Source organism: Myotis brandtii, unplaced genomic scaffold, assembly GCF_000412655.1.
Source record: "Myotis brandtii unplaced genomic scaffold, ASM41265v1 scaffold513, whole genome shotgun sequence".
NCBI classification, from domain to species: domain Eukaryota; kingdom Metazoa; phylum Chordata; class Mammalia; order Chiroptera; family Vespertilionidae; genus Myotis; species Myotis brandtii.
The window spans coordinates 4,525,755-4,547,086 of record NW_005369552.1 but is presented as its reverse complement, the minus strand read 5'-3'; the positions used below and the strand labels follow the sequence as shown (position 1 = coordinate 4,547,086).

The window sequence follows — 21,332 nt, the reverse complement described above, 5'->3', positions numbered from 1 at the left end:
AGGAACAAGACAAAAACATACACAAGACCCTACAGCACCAACAAAAGCAACCACTAGAAAAGAGAGAATTAGGAAAGAGAAAAGAGAGCAAGAATTATAGAAGAAACAAAAGAAAGAGAAAAGAAAACAAACGATTAAAAAAAACACAAACAAAAAAAGGGGAGGGAGAAAATGGAATATGTAGGGGCAGAGCTGAATTAAAGAAAATAAGAATAAAGAACTAGGGGAGTAGGGGAAGGAAAACAATTTAAAATAAAGGAGGAAGTAAAACATTTTGAAAAGGAAAATAGAGGAGAAAGCAGGTAGATCCAAAAAATAACAAAAGGAAAAATTATAAGAAAGCAGGAGAAAAAGAAAAGAAAAAAAATTGAGTAGGAAAAGGGAAGGGGAAAATGAGATAGATGAACAAAACAGTAGAGACTAAATAATAACAAGTAAATAAAGCAGATAAAGAAGATAAATAATAAAAGGAAAAAATGATCAGGCCAAGAAAAAAAGGAAGAAAAAAAGAGGAAAGAAAAAAGAGGGGAAAAAAGGAAAAAGAAGAAAAGAGAAAAAAATGTGAAACAGCATTCATTTCAGAAACTGTCCTCCTTTGTCTTTCAGCAACCTGCTTGAAGTACCAAGGGATCCACCGTTTGTGTCTTATCTCCGTAGGACTTGGCTCTAAAGCAAGTTTGTTAGCAGCATGGGGCCCAGGGCTGGATCAGCAAACTTCCCCATGTTTCCTGGGGTCTGCCTCTGCCCACCTTTGCCTGCCAACCAGCTGTCAATCTTCATCACTCAAAAGTCTTTTTCTGAATGGGATTTAGGCAAAATTGAGAGTCTAGACCTCTGGGTTTCCTGTGAGGGGGAGGTACTGTTCAGATTTCAATGAATGTGGTGGTTGTGTTTCCTTGTCCCAGAGCTACTCTTCTGCAAGTGACCCAAAATATTACTCTGCCCTTGGTTGGGCAGAGGTTCTTGTATGCAGTCTGGTGGGATTAGCTGGAAACTTGGAGTTTTGATCAGCTCTCCGGTGTGGGGAAAGTACCAATCAGGTTACCGGGAGAGTGGGGCAGATGGCCCTTCCACCAGTCCAATCACTGATGCTCCCTGAGACTGTTCAAACCATCAGGTTGGCCTTTGCTTTTTTCTCCTCTGAAAAGGTCAAAATATAGGGCGTGGCAGGCAGGGCTACTGAGGGTGTGGAGGGCTATATCACCTAGGACAGGTTATTTTCCTTTTTCTGCTATTTGGCTACTAGCAGCAGCTAGAGCCTTTCAGGAAAAATGGCCGTTTTGTTTTGGGGGTGTACAACCAAATGCAGGACTCCTGGCTGCTGCTTTTCCATGTCTCCCCACAATGCTTCCCCCCAGCCTCTCCGTAGGCACCTGGAATCCACACAGCCCACCCTTCAGCAAAGCTCGGGTAAATAGTTGCAAATGAAAACTCCTGTGCTCTGGGTTAAAAAAAAACAAAAACACACCAAAAAACAGAAACAGAGGCTTTCTCTCTCTAGGCTCCAGTCTACCAGTTCCAGACTTTGAGGTGGCCAGCAGCCCTGCTGCCTTTCACGGCTGGATGTTACCTGAACTGCTGGTCTCGTGTCTGGTGCTCCAGGCTGTGGAGCCCAGCCTAGGTTCCAGGCCTCAATCGTCTAAGGCAGTGGTTCTCAACCTTGGCTTCACATTAGAATCACCTGGGAATCTTTTTAAAATCCTGATTTCTGGGCCTCGTCCTCTGGAAATTCTGTTTCTTTGTTACTAATGTTGTGGCCTCCCCCCATAACAAAGAAACAGGAGCCCAGCCTAGGTTCCAGGCCTCAAGTGTAGAAGGCAGTGGTTCTCAACTTTGGCTGCACATTAGAATCACCTGGGAATCTTTTTAAAATCCTGATTTCTGGGTCTCATCCTCCGGAAATTCTGTTTCTTTGTTATGGGGTGAGGCCACAACATTAGTAACAAAGAAACAGAATTTCCGGAGGATGAGGCCCAGAAATCAGAATTTTAAAAAGATTCCCAGGTGATTCTAATATGCAGCCAAGGTTGAGAACCACTGCTCTAAGGAAACAGACCCTCCCATAGCTCAGACCTCCCCTCGAACTCTCAGCCTGCCCCTGGAAGCTGGGTCAGCCCCTCTCTTGACCTCTCCTTTCCTATGGGTCGCCAGGTGTTTTTCTGTCATTCCTTGATATAAGCCTCTTCCTCAGCTGGACCTCAATTGGTCATTTCTGGTGTATGTTCCCCACTTTAGTTTTATTTCCGGTCTGGCCCTGGGAGGAGGTGCAAGAAAGGTCTGCTTATTCAGCCACCATTTTTTCAAGTCCAGGAGTCTAAGTTTTAATGGGTGATAAACCTTACATTCTGTAGGAGGAAGGACTTTTCCTTTTTTGCTTTTTAAGAATGGGGCAGACCCTGGCTAGTGTGGCTCAGTTGGTTGGACATTTTTACAGGCAGTGAAAGGTTGCCAGTTTGATTCTCAGTCAGGGCATATGCCCGGGTTGTAGGCTTGATCCCTGGTAGGGGGCATGCAGGAGGCAGTTGATCAATGTTACTCTCTCACATTGATGTTTCTCTCTCTTTCTCTCCCTTCCTCTCTCTAAAAATCAAAAAACTTTCTTTGAAAGATTGTGGCCGAAATGTATGCTGAAGTAGCCAGCTAATCCTTATTTTTTTCTTTATGTAAATTTGGTCTCAGAATATTTCTGGAAGGGTCATGTTTCGAAGAAGGCACTGTGATGACTGGCTTCCATTGCAGTCTCTAATCCTGGGCACATGGCTACCCTATTCTGTAGCTTTAATCAGGTGCTGATTACTAGTCAACGTGCTACAGATCATTCTCCCAAAGTTAGCTGCCTTTTAGATGGTGGCATTTGAGCATCAGGACTTGGCCATTATGTTTGGAGACATAAGGCAAAAGTCATCTGTTCTAATTTCTTTGTTGGCAGTATAAGAGAACACCTGATTACATCCCACACCATGACAGTTAAAAATTACCCCCTTTTCTCCAAAGTAACAATCTCCAAAGTTCCTTCACAGTGTCACATCCTAACGGAAATTTCTACGTTTTCTCTTCCCCAAATGTCCATTCCAGCATCATATGTTCCAATTTTGTGAAAGTAATTTCTGTCTATTTAAAAAGGGCCTCCTGCCATTGTAGCTGTTTTGACAAGAAGAGTTGATTGTCTTTCTTTCTGTCCGTTTTTCTTTGGGTCATTTAAGAACCTGCCATGTGCTCAAAACTCTCATAGCTGATTACATCAGTGGCAGGACATACCACATTGTCCTGTCTTGTTTGATCCTGGCTATGAGAGGCTCTAGCCTAGTGGAATTCATAATGAGTGTCTGAGAAGGTGATCATTTGGCCTTTAGACACAGCAACTCTTCTGAATCTAGTTCTAATTAATCCAGAACATTTTTCCATTTGAATTACATGAACTGGCACTTTTAATTTTTTCACCTAATTCTTTCGAGGTCTTTGCAAAAAGCCTCTTTCACTGGCATCATTTACTAGAACAATTTCTTCTAGCACGTGTGTTGGTGAGCAATTAATGATACTATGGACAGTTGGCAGACGTGTGCTCAAAGCCTCATTGTGGAAAACAATTACCATACTGGTTGTAGGACCAGAGCAATACTTTAAAAAACAGAGGTTCATTCATGTGCCTTTCTCTACTTAAGCCTCTCCAGTGGCTTCCCTTCACATTCAAAATGAAATCCAAAATCTATACCATGGCCTTTTAGGCCTTACAAGATCTTCCTCCTGTTCCTCCTGGGCTTCTCTCCCACTACCACCCCCTTGCTCAATCCACTCTATCATATTGGCTTTCTTGCTGCTCTGTGACCATGCTAGGCACTGTTCGGCTTCAGAGCCTTTGCATCTACCGTTCCTTGGGATTGCAGAGCTCTTCCTCATTAGCTGAGTGGCTTGGTCCTTTACGTCATGCATGACTCTGCCCAATATCACTTGATCGCAGAGGATTTCTGTGGCCACTCCACTAGAATTAACCCCTGCCCCAATCACTTTCTGTCCCCTTGCCCTGCATTAGTTTTCCTCTGGGACACAGATCATAGTCACCACCAATGACTGCCTCGCTAGCTCTAAAGAGCTAGGTGGGACCTTCTCTATTTTTTCATTGTTGGTTTCCCTGCTACCTGGAATAGTATCTGGCACTTAGTAGAGAATTAATAAATATTTTTGAATGAATGAATGTCCTCAACTGTAACATAAACATAGCAACAAGTTTCATGGAGTTATTTCTTATAACACTCTCTGTATAGGCCAGGGGCATTTAAGAGCAAGGGCATTTGGGCCCACTTGGTACTGCCCAAGTATGTAGCTTCAATTAAGCTGCTTAATCCTGGCACAGGTTTTAGTGTATTAAGAGAAAGGATGAATGACATAATCTTTAGGCAATTTCTCCCAAATAACAGTTTTTCTTGGTTGCACTTTTGAAAGGTGGTGAGAAGTAGTTGATTCAATGCTGCCGGTCCAGAGTAGAAAGGTTAGCAGAGCTGGAGGAGGGTGTATGAAAACTGTAATTGTGAAATGGAGGCTCTGAACAAGAACATGCACTAGGACCAAGCATAGCCCAATTCTCCTACACCCCAGGAGAAAAAACTTACATAATATTGATGAAAAGCCGCTTTATAGATGAGGGTGTCCATTTTACTCAAGGTGCTATCAGTTTGCGTGTGTGTGTGTGTGTGTGTGTGTGTGTGTGTGTGTGTATGTATGTATGTTAAGAGACTGCACACAATCTTTCCTTTTGGATAAACCCAGCTTATACCATGAAGCGTTGGGCCACTAGGTCTCTCCTGATGCCTTCTTAGTCTTCCTAGATCTGCTGATACCCTTAGGAATTCTGGGTGGAAATGATTGCCCTTAACATACACCAGATGCCTAGGCATAAGGTTTTTGAAAATGAGCCTACTAAACTTTGCTTTTCTTGTGGCATAGGCCATATCCATGATTGTGTAAATAGAACCAAAATTATATCAGGGAGAACCCATTTACCAAAGTCCTGAGTATTCCTATCATATTAGACGTGCTGCTTCTTCCAGACAAAGTCAAGCCCTATGACTTGAACACCTGGGGAAAAAAATCTTAGTATGCATTTTATGGCTTTTTGTGATGAAAGCTGTTTGAGTAGCTTGATTTAATTTTCTCTTATAATGAGTAACCTAAAAGTAAAAGCTCTCTGAACGCAAACTACATGCTATGAACTCTAATCGCTCTGTTCAATAACAGTAATCATGTAAAAAATATTATTGATACTGACTCAATTGGGTTCAAATTCTGCACCAAAATTTTCCCATTTTCTTTATATTGGTATAAGAAATTTATAAACCTTTCTAGGTAAAATAGAAGCCATCCTATCTAATAAAGAGGGAATATGCTAATTGACCCCCATGCCATTGCAAAAGATGGTGGCACCCACAGCCAATAAGGAGAGAATATGCTAATTGAATGCCCCGCCCTCAAAGATGGAGGATCCCACAGCCACAAGATGGCGGCGCCCAATCCCCTCAGCCCCACCAGGGCCTTGCCGCGCGCCTGCCTCAGGAGTCCCCCAGTCCCCTCAGCCCCCCAGCCGCCTAGGGCTGGCCCAAGGTGCAGGCAAGCCTCAAATGGTGGCTGCTCAGCCGCCCAGGGCTGCCTGAGGCTCAGGTAACCAGGGCTGGCCGAGGCTTGCGCTGCCGGCAGTGGCAGCAGCAGAGGTATGATGGGGGCGTCGCCTTCCCCTGATCGCCGGGTTGCCTCCTGCCCCTGAGGGCTCCCGGCCTGTGAGAGGGGGCAGGCCGGGCTGATGGACCCCCTTCCAGTGCATGAATTTTCATGCACTGGGGCTCTAGTAATGATAATATTAGACTTTTAATTTCTTATCTGAATTCCCTATCATTCTTCCTCTTTATAAATACTTCTATAACTTCTTTCTTTTTGTCTCTAAAGTTAGTGATGTGAGTTAATTATCTCATTTTATTATAATCATCTTTCACAATTCACTATTTAATAAATATAAGGAATGTGAGATTTTACTACCAGAGGACTGTAAAGATATCTTTTTTAAATGATTGATATTTTTAGTATAGTATTTTAACCAAATTCTGTGTCCTGTACCCAGAACAAAGAGATTCATTTTAAAGGAATCAGCCAAGGAGAGTGGTATTCCCAATGTAAACTCTACAGCCAGAGTGTGTTATTTTTTGTTACATCACACCTGCCACATACTGGGGAAGTATTTGACTGCTTAACATTTTCATGATTCATTTTTTCTGTCCTCAAATTTTGGGTTACAAAATATATAGCAACCAGACTTTTCTTAAACCGACAGCTCTCCATTTCTTGGTACTATTCTCCCATCTGTGAAATCTAGTCCCTCCTGGAACTCACGGCCTGTGCTCCAGAGACTTGGCTGTTGGGTTTGGATGGCACAGATACAGACCCTGGTGGGGACCAGAAAGAAGGGAAAACACAAATAGCTTTATTTTACCTAAAACTAATGGTTCTAGTAAAAAGTTTTAAAGCTGCAACTTCACCTAAGTTAGAGTTTGATAATTATGTATGGATTTTGGACAATTCTCCCATTGGTATTTTGAAAGGCAGAGAATTTCCTAGCTATGCAGTAAGAGGTAAAGAAGAACAGCTGAACTGTGGTGCCATTAGGCCTACTCATCTCTTACCCCACTCTGCAAATTTCCCATAAAAACAAAACAATTTAAAATGATAGCTACAAAGGCCCCAGGTACTGACTTTCAAAATAAACCTAAACCATGAAATATCCTCATATTTCCAATTTCCACCAAAATAGACAAATAAACTCCACCAGTTAGTTTACTGATTTCCTTAGCATACCTAAATGCCACTGGGAGTGTTCTTGATTCTAGAATTTCTGTGACTTGTGTGTGACCAAGTAATACTCTTTGCCTGCTCAGTATCTACAGATGCTGTCCAGGGCTCCAACAAAATCAGTGAATGCATTGCTTTTCAGTTTCTGTCAACTTCCCAAGGAACAAAGGCATTTCTGTGATGATTGTATCTCCCATTTTATCAAGGTTTTCATTTGGCTACCAAGACAATGCTTTTGAGAGACTTTGTGTGAAAAAGGTCCTTTTCTGGGTGAGCTGATTCACAAACCTTAAAGATTAAATCCACTCCCATGATAACTGCAATATTGGTTATCTAATGAGACAATTTTTTACTAGCCTTTCCCCAACTGCATTACCAAGAAAAAAATGCCAAGAATATAAAAAATACAGATTTGGGTAAAAATTTGAATTTTTATAATTTTAATTTGTCCACTGCTTGGCTTCTTGTTATTTTCAGATGCTGACTCTATGCTCATCTGCATAGTGGGATTAAATGATTGTTTATATTTATAGGACCCTTTTTAGCAATTAGAATAAGAATAATAAAAATACTCGTACTCCATTCTCTAACCATCTGGATTCCACTTGAAACCCCACACCTGGTGGTACTTACTTTTATCCTCATCATACGACCCTCCAGAGCTATTGCTGTACCTTGACTCCAGGCGAGTATGGGCTCTGATGACGTTATTAAACCTTCAAATACAAGAACAGCCATCATTAAATACTGCTGTGTGTGTATGTGCTATTTTCATAAACACATACTATTATTTAGTGATTGAGTTTTTGGCAGCTAGTTCCAATGATGCTTTTCCTAAAGAAATACTGCAAAAATTGTATCACAAACATTTATTTTTCCCTGGAGAGGTCTAGTGGTTGCTTTTGCTCATAAGCATAGTTTAAACCTAGAACAGATAAACATTTTAAGGCTATACTGAACTGGAGAATTATAACATTTGTTTGGAAATGAAATGGAGTGATACTGAATAATATACATTCCTTATTCAAATGATAGCCTGGCAGCTGGAAGGTGGTCAGTAGCTAACTGATGCATGATTAAACATTGAAAATTGACAAGACATAAAAAAGTGGTTCATAATATATCTTGGACTTTACTGGCTTTAAACTTTCTCTTAAAATGATAAGAGGGTTTTAAAAGAATATGGTTTTTAATTGTTGAGAGAGAGAGAGAGAGAGAGAGAGAGAGAGAGAGAGAAGAGAGAGAGAGAGAGAGAGACATCAATGTATCAATGTGAGAGAGAAACATCAACTGGCTACCTCCTGCACACTCCTTACCGGGGATCAAGCCTGTAACCCAGGCACGTGCCCTGACCAGGAATCACACTGGCAACCTTCTTTTAGTGCATGGGTGAATACTCAACCAACTGAGCTACACCAGCCAGGGCAATTGGAGGGTTTTTAGAAAAAGGTAACTAGTTGGGTTGTAAAATAACCAGAGAGGCTCTTTCTGTCTGGTCTCTCTGTGGATTAAGAAGTAACGCCCTCCCACCCCTCTGCTGCCAAAATGGTAGAAATATAGTAACTTCACACACATTATTCATTTACTCTCACTTACTCATCTTTGACAAAAGCACTGTTTACTTTATGAATGAGGAAACAGGCCAAGTGAAACAGCTTGTCCAGTGTCATGCAGAAGACAATGGCAGCGCAGAAATGCTTTTGGTTCCAATGAGAGAAGGCAAGACACGGGATTTTAGGACAAAACTTTCACTAGCTCTATGACCTTGGCCAAGTTCTTTACTTTCATGGGGTCCCTGTTTCTACACCTGCCAAAAAGTAATACTAATAATACTTCACCATTTATTTTGTTGGGGTTGTAGAAATCAAAAGAAATGATACGAAAATGTTTCCAACACTGTGAGGTACCATCAAACTCTAAGGTACTAATTATTATCCTATATAGGTAATATGCAAATGGTTGTTACGCCATGATGTGTAACGACCAACAGCAGGAGGGCGGGGCAGTGAGCGGCAAGCAGCGGAGAGCTGAGGGCGGGGCAGCTAGCTACATGCTGCGGAGAGCTATGAGCAGTGGTGGGCCAGGCGGCCAGCTGAGGCAAGTGGCAGTGAGCTACTCGCGCACAGATTTGTGTGCAGGGCTACTAGTATTTAATAATAATATAATAATTATTTCTAGATTTCTAGAACACTTTTTCCTCTTCAGGGCACCAGAGACTTTTAAACCAATAGCATTTGAATATCATCTGAAGATCTATAAGGCAGGGCAAGGGTATGGGTGTGGGGAAATGGCATGTCTATATTTATTTTATACAAAGTGATACAGAACAGGTTTGATCTACTTAATATGTATGCAGCCAAAACAAACAACTAAGGCAATCAATAAATATCTGGAAAACTCAAGCCAAAGTAGGGATGTGCCCCTACATTACTGACTGTATATTCTGCACTAATTGACAGCAGGTCAACACCCTGTTTCACTTTAGCTGTTCTCACCAGTGCATGGAGCAAGAGTGATGTTTCAGGAAAAAGTGCTGGATGTGCCATTATGAGCCTACCTTGTCCCACGTGTGCATTTGTGACTGGATTTGCTAAATAAGTAAATGCTCAATTTATAGTGACTGTAAAGACTATAATGATTTTTGTTTTATTCACTTCTTAGATACTTGTAGCAGCTTTTTTTTTTCTCCTGACACATCCATCTTTTCCCCAGTCACTCTATATTTCAAACATTCTTTATTGTCCTATCTTTTGGGCTATTACTTTGTGAATCCATAAAACAGAAACTCAAGGACATCTGCTTAGTTTCATACAAATCAGGCCACACAATTGGCACCTAGGGAATTGAAAAAGTGACAACCTATTAACTTCTGAAATTCTTTAATCATATTTATTCTGATAAAGGCAAAGTCATAAATAGCATATGAAGAGCCAAGGGATCATTCAGCAATAGGGCAGCGATCTAGCAGCACAGGTGCTGAGGCATTTAATAGGTTAGAGGACTCCAGGGCAGTCACAACTCCAGAGCACAACTCCAGGGCAGTCGGCCTCACGGCAGATACTCTCCCACTTGTAGCCCCTGCCCTGTGTCATGCCCAGGACAGAATCAGAGGACAGGCATGAGGCCTGAAGGGGCATTCTGGGCTGAGGTATTTTCATTATTTAATCCATTGCAGTCTCTGCAATAGGAATTTATATCTCATCCTTGTTACTCACTTCTTCAGTGAAAGTGCTCCCCATTCCTTTTCACTAAAAAACGCTCAGCCCTAAAGTGTTTTCAACACCATGGAATCATACTAATTTTTAATTTGAGTCCTGTTGATATCTTTTGGTTGTGTCTCTGCTCTTCACAATCAACTAGGGAACAATGATCCAGATTTTATTTACTTCTGAGTAGGTCCTGGGCAACTAAAGGCAGAGATGTGGGCAAAATGAATATTATCGAACAGCCTATGGGAAGGGGATTAAGACTTATTTGAGCAGAGGAAGATAGTGTTCTTGGTAAACCAAGACCTGACAAAGTAAAGGTGAAATAAGAAATATGATGTTTCATAGAATTCACTTCAAGACCACTACTCCATCTCTAAGAAATTATTCAATACTCAGATTTGAAAATTTCACATGAAAATTCCCTCTAATTCCAGATGGTCTTTGCAAGTAGCAGGACAGCTCATGGTTTTTGTTCGGCCCTAAGAGAAGTGGAGTTCAGCTCAGGAAGAAATTGTTATCTACTGGGATATACAGAGCAGTGTTAGCAAGTCAGTCATAGTTTCTAAGAATAAAGAAGGATTTGTATGTGTGTGAAATTTATAAAGCCTACAAATTTTTATTGATGCCTCTGTATACTCTACAGTTAAAGTGGATATCAAGCCAATTTGTGAACCAACCTCTCATCAGACTCTTTCATGATCTTGCCCTCCTCAGCGTCTGGGAAACTGTCCTGGCCGGCAACCACTGTGTTGCTGCTGGAGGTGGTTCCTGTGGATTAGAAGACACTTAGAAAAAAAATACATGTGGAGGGGGTCAAAGTCAAGTCTCAATATTCCAGGAAAGGATTTCCTGTGAAATTTCATGTTTGAAGGATGCCTTCTATTTTCTGCACAATCACAGACATTCTAAATAAACTCTAAGCCCACTCCACTGAAATAGGAGAATCCCAGACATCTGTAATAGTCAAACCTAATTCCTGGACTCTCCTATAATCCGAGGTCACAACATTCCTGAAAACTTTTCTTAGGTAATGAGCTATTTGCAATGGCCGTCCCTGCTGTTAGCTGCTTTAGCACTTCTGGGTCTAGGAGTTATTAGTTATTGAGCTAATGTTAGTGAAACAACTCAGGAAACTGTCTGACATCTAGGCTACTGCTTGCCTGCAGGAATGCTGCTTTGGCACTAGATGTGGGGAAAACAGAGGGCATGAGAGACGGTCAGGAGAGAGATTTGAAAGCAGTTGTGATATTAGATAAACCAAAACAAAGCTGGCTTCAATGAATTTGAGGAGGACTGCATACATTTCATAAAATGATGCTGAAAGGCCAATTTATGGAAAGTGGTAATATTGTTAGAGGCATTTTAGTCAATTCTGAGAGAATATTCACCAAGGGAATCCCATAAACACAAGATGGAAGGTAAAGACTGAGATTCCTAAGTGATGCTGTGTCCGACCTGGGATCAGCCTAAAGTATAAAACTCTGGGCATGTGAATACTGGGCCACCAATTGTCAGTTATGCTTACAAAATCATTTCATTAATCTCAGCTATTCTTAAGCTATCTTTCTTTTTTAAAGTTATTTTTCAATTACTTTGGACATACAATATTATATGTTTCAGGTGTACAACATAGTAATTACACATTTATATACCTTATGAAGTGATCACCTCAGTAAGTCTACTACCCAGCTGACACCATACATAGTATTTACAATATTATTGACTATATTCCCTATGCTGTACTTTACATCCCTGTGACTATTTTGTGACTACCAATCTGTACTTCTTAATCCCTGCACCTTTGTCACCTAGCCCCCCTCCCCTCTGGCAACCATGAGTATGCTCTCTGTTTTGTTTATTTGTCTATTTTGTTTTTAGATTTCACACAAAAGTGAGATTATATGGTATTTGTCTTTGACTGACTTGTTTCATTCAACATAATGCCCACTAGGTCCATCCATACTGTCATAATTTAAACCACCTCTTAAATGAAAATACATGCCAGAATAAGAAGTAGCAACACATTCATATCCTTCCAGTGCTCCACACAGAGGAACATCAGAGACCCAGGACAGGCTGTCCACCGACCCTACCAGAGGCTGCTGTGGAGACCTTGCTGCTGGCAGCAAAGTGGTAGAACGGTGGGTTGTCACAGTGCTGGACGATGGGGTTCACGGGCTCCGTCTGCTGCAGCTCAAAGAGCAGCTCTTCCATGGTTTGAATGGTGTTATTACGGCACAAGTATATCACCACCTTTTTAATCTAAGAAGAAAAACAGAACACAGGGACGTTTCAACAATAATGCCAGTGGGTTGGCAGCAAAGAATGAAGTTATCTCCAGGAGCTATCACCCTGGTAGCTGCCCGGAGACAATCCTAGTGTCTGGATTAAACTCACCTTCTCTATAGCACATCTGATGGGAGTGTGTGTCAAAGGCCTTACCCTTCCTTATGGCTGAGTTTACAAAAGTTACTTTTGGGGCTCCTGAAATCTACCTAAAAGCAAAGAACATGCCATCTAAAGTTTTATCTTGAGAAAGGATTTTATTTATACAAACCATGGGAAAAAACTGAGAGCTATTTTTGTTTAAAAAGAAATTTGGTCCCCTGCTATTCTCTTCTCCCCTAGAAACAAATGAATTTTAGCTGTTTGGATGATTTTACATTTAAAAAATAACTCTGATAACTCTGAAATAAAGCTCTGTGCTACTGGAGCCCTCAGAGTCAAACCTGAGGTGTGGAAGCTGCAATGAGGCTGATGGAGCTTAAAACAGCAGGTGGGCCCAGGATCTCTCAGGAAACAGCCATACACAAATGCCAAGTGAGTTAGAGCTTAAAAATGCTGTTGTTGTTGATGATCATGTCACTTTTGACTACAAACACCATATACTGGGCATCTCAGAAAGATTTCTCTCTGCTTAGACTTATCTTCTACTAACTGAATTTGAAGAGAAAAATCTGGGTATTCTGCATTTTTATTCTGTTTTAAGAGCATCAAAATGTAAACATGAAATATTTTTATTAGAAATAATATGCTTTACTTAGTTTCTCTTACATAATGGGTCTAATGTTTATAGAAGTCAGCCTCAGTAACTGATAAGAGAACATTCACCTCTTAAATCATAGGCTTCTGTGTCCAAAGGCTTGGCAGGGGGATGACAGAGGCATCACTAGGACATTGCAGCCTGTTTCTCAGGGGGCAGAAGGGACCTTTTATGTAGCATCTAGACAAGATCATGGGAGATGAGCATGACTGACCATATTAGACATCTCTATTTTACTTGGAGTAAAGGGCACATTCTGACTTGCGCTTGCAGATGGAGCCACCAACAAGATAACGCCTGCTGAGAGCCCAGGGAAACTTACATAGGGCAAGAGAAGTGTGTCACTGCTAACCCCACACAGGCTGATCAGAAACTGCAGAGTGACCCTCAAGTTGTTACTCCACTTCTCATTGTTGGCTAGAGCATTCCAAACATTTTCCATTTCCGGTCCAGGAACTTCATCCCCATACTGCAACAAACAAAAGAAACACTGACCCAGGAGACATGGGGAAAACGCAGGGATGCAAAATGTTTGATTATAAGTTCTTTTAAGGGTCATGGCTATCTCAAAACCATAGAAGGGGACACATGGCCAGCCATCCGAAAGATGCCACTTTCAGCAATTTATAACGCACAAATTAGTAATGCACAATGCTTATTCATGTGATTAAAAACGTTAGACTTCTTATTTTATAATTTTTAAAACTGTGGTAAAATACATATAACATAAAGTTTACCATCTTAAACATTTAAAAAAATATTTTTTTATTTATTTCAGAGAGGGAGGGAGAGGGAGAGCGAGATAGAAATATCAATGATGAGAAAGAATCACTGATCAGCTGCCTCCTGCACAGCCCCCACTAGGGATCAAGCCTACAACTCGGGCATGTGCCCTTGATTGGAATCGATCCCAGGACCCTTCAGTCCACAGGCCGACACTCTATCCACTGAGCAAACCCGGCTGGGGCTTAACCATTTTTCAGTTACAGTTGGGAGTTTAAGTACAGTCACAGCGTGGTGCAGCCATCACCGTCACCCTGTTCACGTGATTTTTAATGACAATTGCCACTCTCCCTGGGTTTGCAGCCTAGGGTTTGATGAGCCCAGATTTTCTGGGATGATGGAGCCACGTTATGGGGGCACGATACCTTCGCCGTCATGTACATGAGGTTATTCAGGACTAGAGACGTAGCTTCTGGGGAGCCCCAGCCATTCCCTTTCAGCCCATGAGAAGTGGTCACTTCTCCTTCCTGGTTCTTGCTGTCATCCTCTGGACTACTGGGGCTCGACCCCGGGAGGAGGAGTTTGCTGTCCACCAGCTCGATGTTGTGCAGCCAGGGCAGCAGGTAGGTGAGCATAATCTGACGCCCATTTGGGTGCGTTGTGGGGAACCTCTGGCTTACCTCTAAAGAGAAGGGTGGTGATGGAGAGCCATGTGTTATGGCATTAAAATAAAGTAAAACATTAACACTACTGACAGATAGCACAGGGCACTTGCATACACAGCAGCTCCCCAAGGCCATGGAATCTTAAAACTGATGCTTGTCCTCTAGCCTTTCCCTTCAAATCTGGTGCCCTGTGGGGGAAAGTGAGAAAGCACAGTGGGAAGAGCATGGCTTGGTGAGAGTGGAGTGAGGGGGAGGCCCCCTGAGTTCAATCCATTGCTGATAGAAGAGGTACATTAGAGTGGACAGAACAAGGGACTTGAGACCAAATGGACATGTGATTAGATCCAGTGCCTCCACACACTAGCTGCACGAGACTCTGGGTTAGTTACTTAACTTCTCTGTTCCTCAGTTTCCTCATCTGTCAAATGAGGCCACTGGGTTCCACATTGGGCTATTGTGAGGGTTAAAGATAGAATCATAATGTATGTAATATGCTCAGCTTGCTGCTTGTTATTTCATAGACTCAAATAAATAGTGGCTAGGAATATTAGAACAGTGGCTGTCTTTCCAGTGCACCAATAGCATTCCAATAGAGCATCTTCTATGCCAGTGATGGCGAACCTTTTGAGCTCGGCGTGTCAGCATTTTGAAAAACCCTAACTTAACTCTGGTGCCGTGTCACATATAGAAATTTTTTGATATTTGCAACCATAGTAAAACAAAGACTTATATTGTTGATATTTATTTTATATATTTAAATGCCATTTAACAAAGAAAAATCAACCAAAAAAATGAGTTTGTGTGTCACCTCTGACACGCGTGTCATAGGTTCGCCATCACTGTTCTATGCACTACTAGCTGTTAAAAAATGGGATGGAAGTCTCCGGGAAAAACCCATCCATTGTGCAAACTCCTGTCCATGAAGTCCACTTGAAAACTGCCAACTATGTGGAAGCTCCGTGCTCAATGTTCTGTTTCATGACATAAATGAATCAAAGGGTGAGACTATGCGTGCAGCCCAGTCATTTCACTACAACTTTCTCTGATAGCATGTTGCATGCGTTCACAGCCAGAGGCATTTTAATTTCATAACCTGAATGAGCTTTCTATAGAAATAAAGCACAGCTTTATGCATGTGCTGCAAGATCTAAGATAACCTCTGATTTCTACCTTCTCCCACTCAGCTAATAAACTTGCTAAAATAAAACCTCACTCATCCTCTGACTCGGCAACCCCAGAGCCCCACCCTCCCTCTTTCCTTCTTTCTCAGTCACACAGCTGAGATCTGGCTCCTGCTGTTATGTCTCCAAGGAAACTACTGACAGTTACCAATGAATTGAGAAATCCAGAGGGTAATTTTAGATCTTATCTTTTGGGATCTCTCTATTCCATTCAAGGCTGTGGACTGTTCACTCCCTCCTCATAAATCTTCTTTTTCCCGGTTTCCATTAAAATCACCTAGACAGTGGGCCTAGGTGTTCTCTCTCAATGTGCCTCCATGCCCTCCCTCACCCTTCCTTCCTTGACCCAGTGCTTGGAAATTGGGTGTCCAGGTTCTTTCTTTCACTCTGGGTTCTGTACAAACACAATCTCATCTGCTCCCTTGGTTCTAAATCCTTCTGTTCCTCCATGAGGTGCTAGTGCTGGCCTCCCCTTGACGCTGGTCTGTCTATACAGAGACCTACACTCAGTATCCCAAGCTGAGCTCATGTTCCCCACGTCACCCTAAACCTTCTCTTCTCCCTGAATGGCTCTCAAGATGGGGTCATCACCACTGGCCCCCAGGTTCACACAGGCACTCTTTTGTGTGCTCCACCCAGGATTCATCACCCTGGTCTCTCCTCTCCACTTGCTCTGGGCTGTCTTAGTTCCAGCCTTCATAACTTCCTCCTTGGATGACTGTCATCATTTCTCAGCTGGTCTCCTCTCTCTAGACTGCATGTCCTCTAGTGCTCCCTCCACACTGTAGCCCATCTTTCTAAAATGCATTCTTGTTTGAAACTGATCAGTGGCTTTCAAAACCCAAGCACCTTGCCTGGATGCCCTCCCTGTTGTTCACAGGGCTCCGAGGGGTTTCAAGAAAGACATGGAGATCACTGGCCTACACACTCCTTAGGGAGCAATACAAGGCTTTCCAAGATTTGACTCCTGCTTCTATCTGTCCATGACCTTCCCCTGTCCCTGTATATGTTATGTTAGCCAATTGACCACTATATAGTCTCTCAAATACAACCTGCTATTTGACACCTCTGAGCCCAAGCATACAACATTTCCTCGGTCTGTAATGCCTACCTGCTTACCCACATAATGTCAACTATTTGTCTGCTTTGCAAATTTCTACTTCTTTTGAACTGCAGCTCAGACAACACATTCTCTGAGAAGTCTTTCCTGATATCCCTGGCCCAATAATCGATCACACCTTCATCTTCCAGCAGAATGTGCTTTATTTATTACAGTTTCTACACTGTATCCTTCAGTGCCTGGCTGCCGGCCGCCATCTTGGCTGACAGTTAATTTGCATATACTCACTGATTAGCCAATGAAAAGGGTAGCGGTCGTACGCCAATTACCATGTTTCTCTTTTATTAGTGTAGATTATGATGAACCTTTGATGGGAGAGACTGTTTTATTTACCACTGTATTCTGAGGACCCATGAACAGTGCCTAACATTGAAGTGGCCCTCAACTCTTGGTTGAAGTAAATAAAAATAAAATTTACTTTTTGAAGGAGAGAATTAATTTATTGAAAAGGATTTTCTTGGGTGAAGAGATTAACCAAATAGCATATATGCATAGCCTTTGGATACAGACAACAGTGTGGTGATGGACAGAGGGAGGGGGTGGAGGTTGGGTAGAGGTAGGCAAAGGAGGGGGAAATGGGGACATTTGTAATAGTGTCAACGATAAAAAAGGCTTTTCTTGAGTCCTTCCCGCACTGTTTCAGGCACCATGTGAGGATATGGCTCACTATGTCTCAGGTAGATGGAGAGGTTTTACAAAGTAGTAGATTTTAAGAACGATTGTGAATCAGGGAGAGGGCCATTTCCAGTAGAGGAAGCAGCATGAACAGAAGCAAGGATTACCTGAGAATGAAATAAAGATTTGCTGGGTAAAAGGCAAAAAGCAAGTTTGGAACAGGAGGTGTCTTATAAGTGAAGGTGTTCCAATTTTATAGCACTGGCTTTGGGAAAAGATGTCTCGACTTAATTCTGACTTGGCTGCTTCCTCATTATATGGTTTTGAGCAAATTACTGAACATCTCTAAGCCTTAGCTTCTCATCTGTAAAATAGAAATGATGATTCCAATGGTAGTGGTGATGGTGATAATCCCATGCCAGGACTGCGCTAATAGCTTGACTATTATTAGCTCATTTTAATCCTCACATCCTATAAGGTAGTTTTTGTTGCAGGCAAAGAAATAGAGTTTAGAGGCTCTGTGACTTGCCTGTGGTCTGGCAGCAAGTGCATGGCCGGGCCAGTGATTAACCCAGGCTGCCTGACTCCAGAGCTTCACTTCTAATCTCCACTCATGGGGTCTAAGATTAAATTATAAGTGAAATGTATATCAAGTGCCTAGAACAGAGCCTGGCACATTAATCACTCAATAGATAGAAGCTGTTATTAGCAATTTTTAGGACGACTGGGCAGAGACATTTGAGTTAGGAAGTGCTGTATATATTTGGTTTTGCTTTGCAGGTGGATGGCAGTCAGGGTGTGTTACAGGTGGGGCAGGCCAGGGGCAGGACTCATGAGGATTTGGACTAAGGCAGTGGAGATGTAGACAAAGGAGATGAATTCAAGATACCAAAGTCAGCCTCCCCTCAAGGTACTATGTGTGCTCAGGCAAAACTTAATTGACCAATACAATTTTTTAAAATAAATTTATACAAAAATTATTTACAAAGATTACTTGCAAAGATGTGCCAAATATAAAACTCACAACAATTCATATATGTAGCAACATACAAGCTACAAATCACCTTTACCACCGCCACCCGCAAACAATTTGCAGCAATTATATGTGTTACAAGTTACACCACCTATATTTCATTTCTTTGGAAAATTTTACATAATCTTGTTTGTAAAAACATGATTAATCTAAGCATCTTTGCATTTGTCCCATGTTTATTTATACCTACACTGTTTTAGATAAACAGATACGTTTACATTTAAAGACATTCTAAAATTTACTTTTGTATGTAACTGGACTTAATCCATAATAATTTTGATCTATAAATTTAGCACAAATAAGTATGACTCTAAATTGGCATTAAAATTTAAAAAGAAAGATTAATTAGAGCAGAAATGATCACACATGTCACCACTGACTACTGTCTGGTACCTGAGAAGAGCGGGAGAGTGAGCTCGGGATACATCCTGGCCAGTTCACATGACAAGAGGGCTAGTGACATGCTGTAGAGGGGTGGCAATGGGCCGTGGGTTCCATAGAGAATACTGCCAGGCCTTTGTTCAGCTACTTTCTTTGAGTAAACAAAAAGCTTTGCTTCAAGGATCTATAAAGAGGTAGGAAAGTAAGAAACAATACAGAAAAATATTGGCTACATCAGGAGCATTTCTATTTAATAAAGGTTCAAAGTAAACTAATGAATATAATAGTATCCAATATAGTAGTATTTAATATAGTTGTATTCAGTGGAGAGCATCAGTTAATTCCTATTTACAGTGATATGCACATATGATATAAATAAATGCATATCAAGAAACAGCAACCCAGGGATCAACCCCCATTTCTATTTTCTGTGCCCAAGGGTGGATGTTTCTGACACTAAATGGTACATGCCTGCATGAGCTGCATGGAGATTTCATAGGTTTCTCTGTTGGTGTCAGAGGCCTTAAATAGAACAAGGTTTAGCAATGTCACTATGTCGAAGGGATAGTTCCTAAAAAAAAAAAAGACCAAAAAGCACAGTTTATAAGACTGCCTGACTAGTAATCTTAATAAACCAATTACCTCTCAAATCCTAGAAGGCACACTGATCTCAGTCACACTTATTAATGACATCCCATGCTCATTTGGCAATTGTTTTGCCACCTTCTTTTTAAAAAAATTCTTTATTGTTAAAAGTATTACATGAGTCTCCTTTTCCCCCCCCATTGACCTCTCCCCACTACATCCTCCCCCAAGCACAAGCCCTCACCCCCCTACTGTCTGTTTCCATTGGTTTTGCTCAAATGCGTTCATACAAGTCCTTTGGTTGATCTCTTACCCACTCACCCCCCGCCTTCCCTCATAGGTTGGACAGTCTGTTCGATGCTTCTATGTCTCTGGTTCTATTTTTGTTCATCAGTTTATGTTGTTCATTATACTCCACAAATGAGTGAGATCATGTGATATTTATCTTTCTCTGACTAGCTTATTTCGCTTAGCATAATGCTCTCTAGTTCTATCCATGCTACTGCAAATGTAAGACTTCCTTCTTTTTTACAGCAGAGTAGAATTCAATTGTGTAGATGTATTGCCTCCTTCTTTTGCTGTTCATTAGTAGATAGAGGGAAATAACTCTATTTTTTGTTTAAAATTGAACATTGTCACACCAGGAGAAACAAACATTAAAAAATATATCTAATACACATACATTTTAATGAAAAACAAATACAAATAGAAAGGATAGCATTTAGATGACATGTTTAAATTTCTCAATAGCTCACTGATTTAATATTTTCATTCAATCTCTCTACATTTATTAAGCAAGAAACATATACCATGAACAATTGCAAAGTACTTATGATACTACTAGAGGCCCAGTGCACGGATTCATGCACTGGTGGGGTCCCTTTGCCTGGCCTGCAGGGATCAGGCTGAAACTGGATCTCCAACATTTCCTGAGGGGTCCCAGATTGTGAGAGGGCGCAGGCCAGGCCGAGGGACCCCACCAGTGCACGATCGGGGCCGGGGAGGGACTGTGGGAGGGCTCCAGGGCATGTCTGGCCCGTCTGGCCCAGTCCCGATGGGCTGGACCCTTGCAGCAAGCTAACGTACCGGTCAGAGAATCTGCCCCCTGGTGGTCAGTGCGCATCATAGAGACTGGTCATATGGTCAAGCAAACAGTCGGACCTTTGGCATAGTAGGCTTTTATTACATAGGATTAGTGAGGCTGGTCCCTTCACCTACGGGCAGCTTCCAGTATATTTAGGGAGATAAAACTATACAGTCTAGTTATGATTAGTGGTATGATGGCAGGCTGTGAACTCTCGATGAGGGACACCTAAATCAGAGTTGGGTCAGGAAAGGCTTTTCCCAGGGAGAGACAAATAAACTGAGCCTCAAGCCACAGGAGACATCAGCCAGGCCATGGAAGGGTGGTATGGGAGTGTTCTGGGCAAAGAGAACATTTTAAGAAATTACAAGAATGAAACAGCAAGATACCTTGTGAAAAGGAAAGACTCTCTGAGTGAAAGAAATAAGTAGAAGAATAGAAGGTGATGGGTCTGGGGAGGGGGGAGAAGTGTGAAGATCCTACAGGATTTGCAGTGGGGGTGGGGGTGAGGTTATGTGTTAAGAAATGACATTAGGTTTTGAACACTTACTCTGGCTGCTGAATGGAGAATGGGTTGCAGGGGGTCAATACTGGATGCTGTGACAATCATCCAGATAGGAATTGATAAGGGTTTGAATTAGGGCAGGGACAGTAGAAACAGAAAAGTCAGCAGGATTTGGTAATTGATTGTATGTGTGGTATGAAAGCTAGGGGAAAATAGGGACAGAGACAACAAAGTATGAGGCAATTAGAGGCATAATCAAATGGAACATGGAGATCAAATCCACTATTTCTTGCTATGGGATACTATTTAAAGATGATATCTTTTTACTGTATGCATTTTCTTAGCTATAGTGGAAAT

General features: G+C 41.7%; 1 protein-coding gene across 2 annotated transcripts in view; it reads right to left on the bottom strand.

Annotated features, from left to right (window-relative positions):
• Positions 1-6,201: 6,201 nt before the first annotated feature.
• The window catches only part of FRY (furry homolog (Drosophila)), a 306,328-nt gene continuing 291,197 nt past the window's right edge, over positions 6,202-21,332 (bottom strand). For both annotated transcript variants that reach the window (XM_014548562.1, XM_005877266.2), the window contains exons 30-37: positions 19,273-19,372; positions 18,814-18,985; positions 14,232-14,488; positions 13,406-13,552; positions 12,134-12,302; positions 10,718-10,808; positions 7,465-7,547; positions 6,202-6,428 (exon numbers count right to left, since the gene is read on the bottom strand). In XM_014548562.1, the coding sequence (XP_014404048.1) occupies positions 6,355-6,428; positions 7,465-7,547; positions 10,718-10,808; positions 12,134-12,302; positions 13,406-13,552; positions 14,232-14,488; positions 18,814-18,985; positions 19,273-19,372 (1,093 nt within the window). In that variant the 3' untranslated portion in view covers positions 6,202-6,354. The remainder of the gene's footprint in view (positions 6,429-7,464; positions 7,548-10,717; positions 10,809-12,133; positions 12,303-13,405; positions 13,553-14,231; positions 14,489-18,813; positions 18,986-19,272; positions 19,373-21,332) is intronic.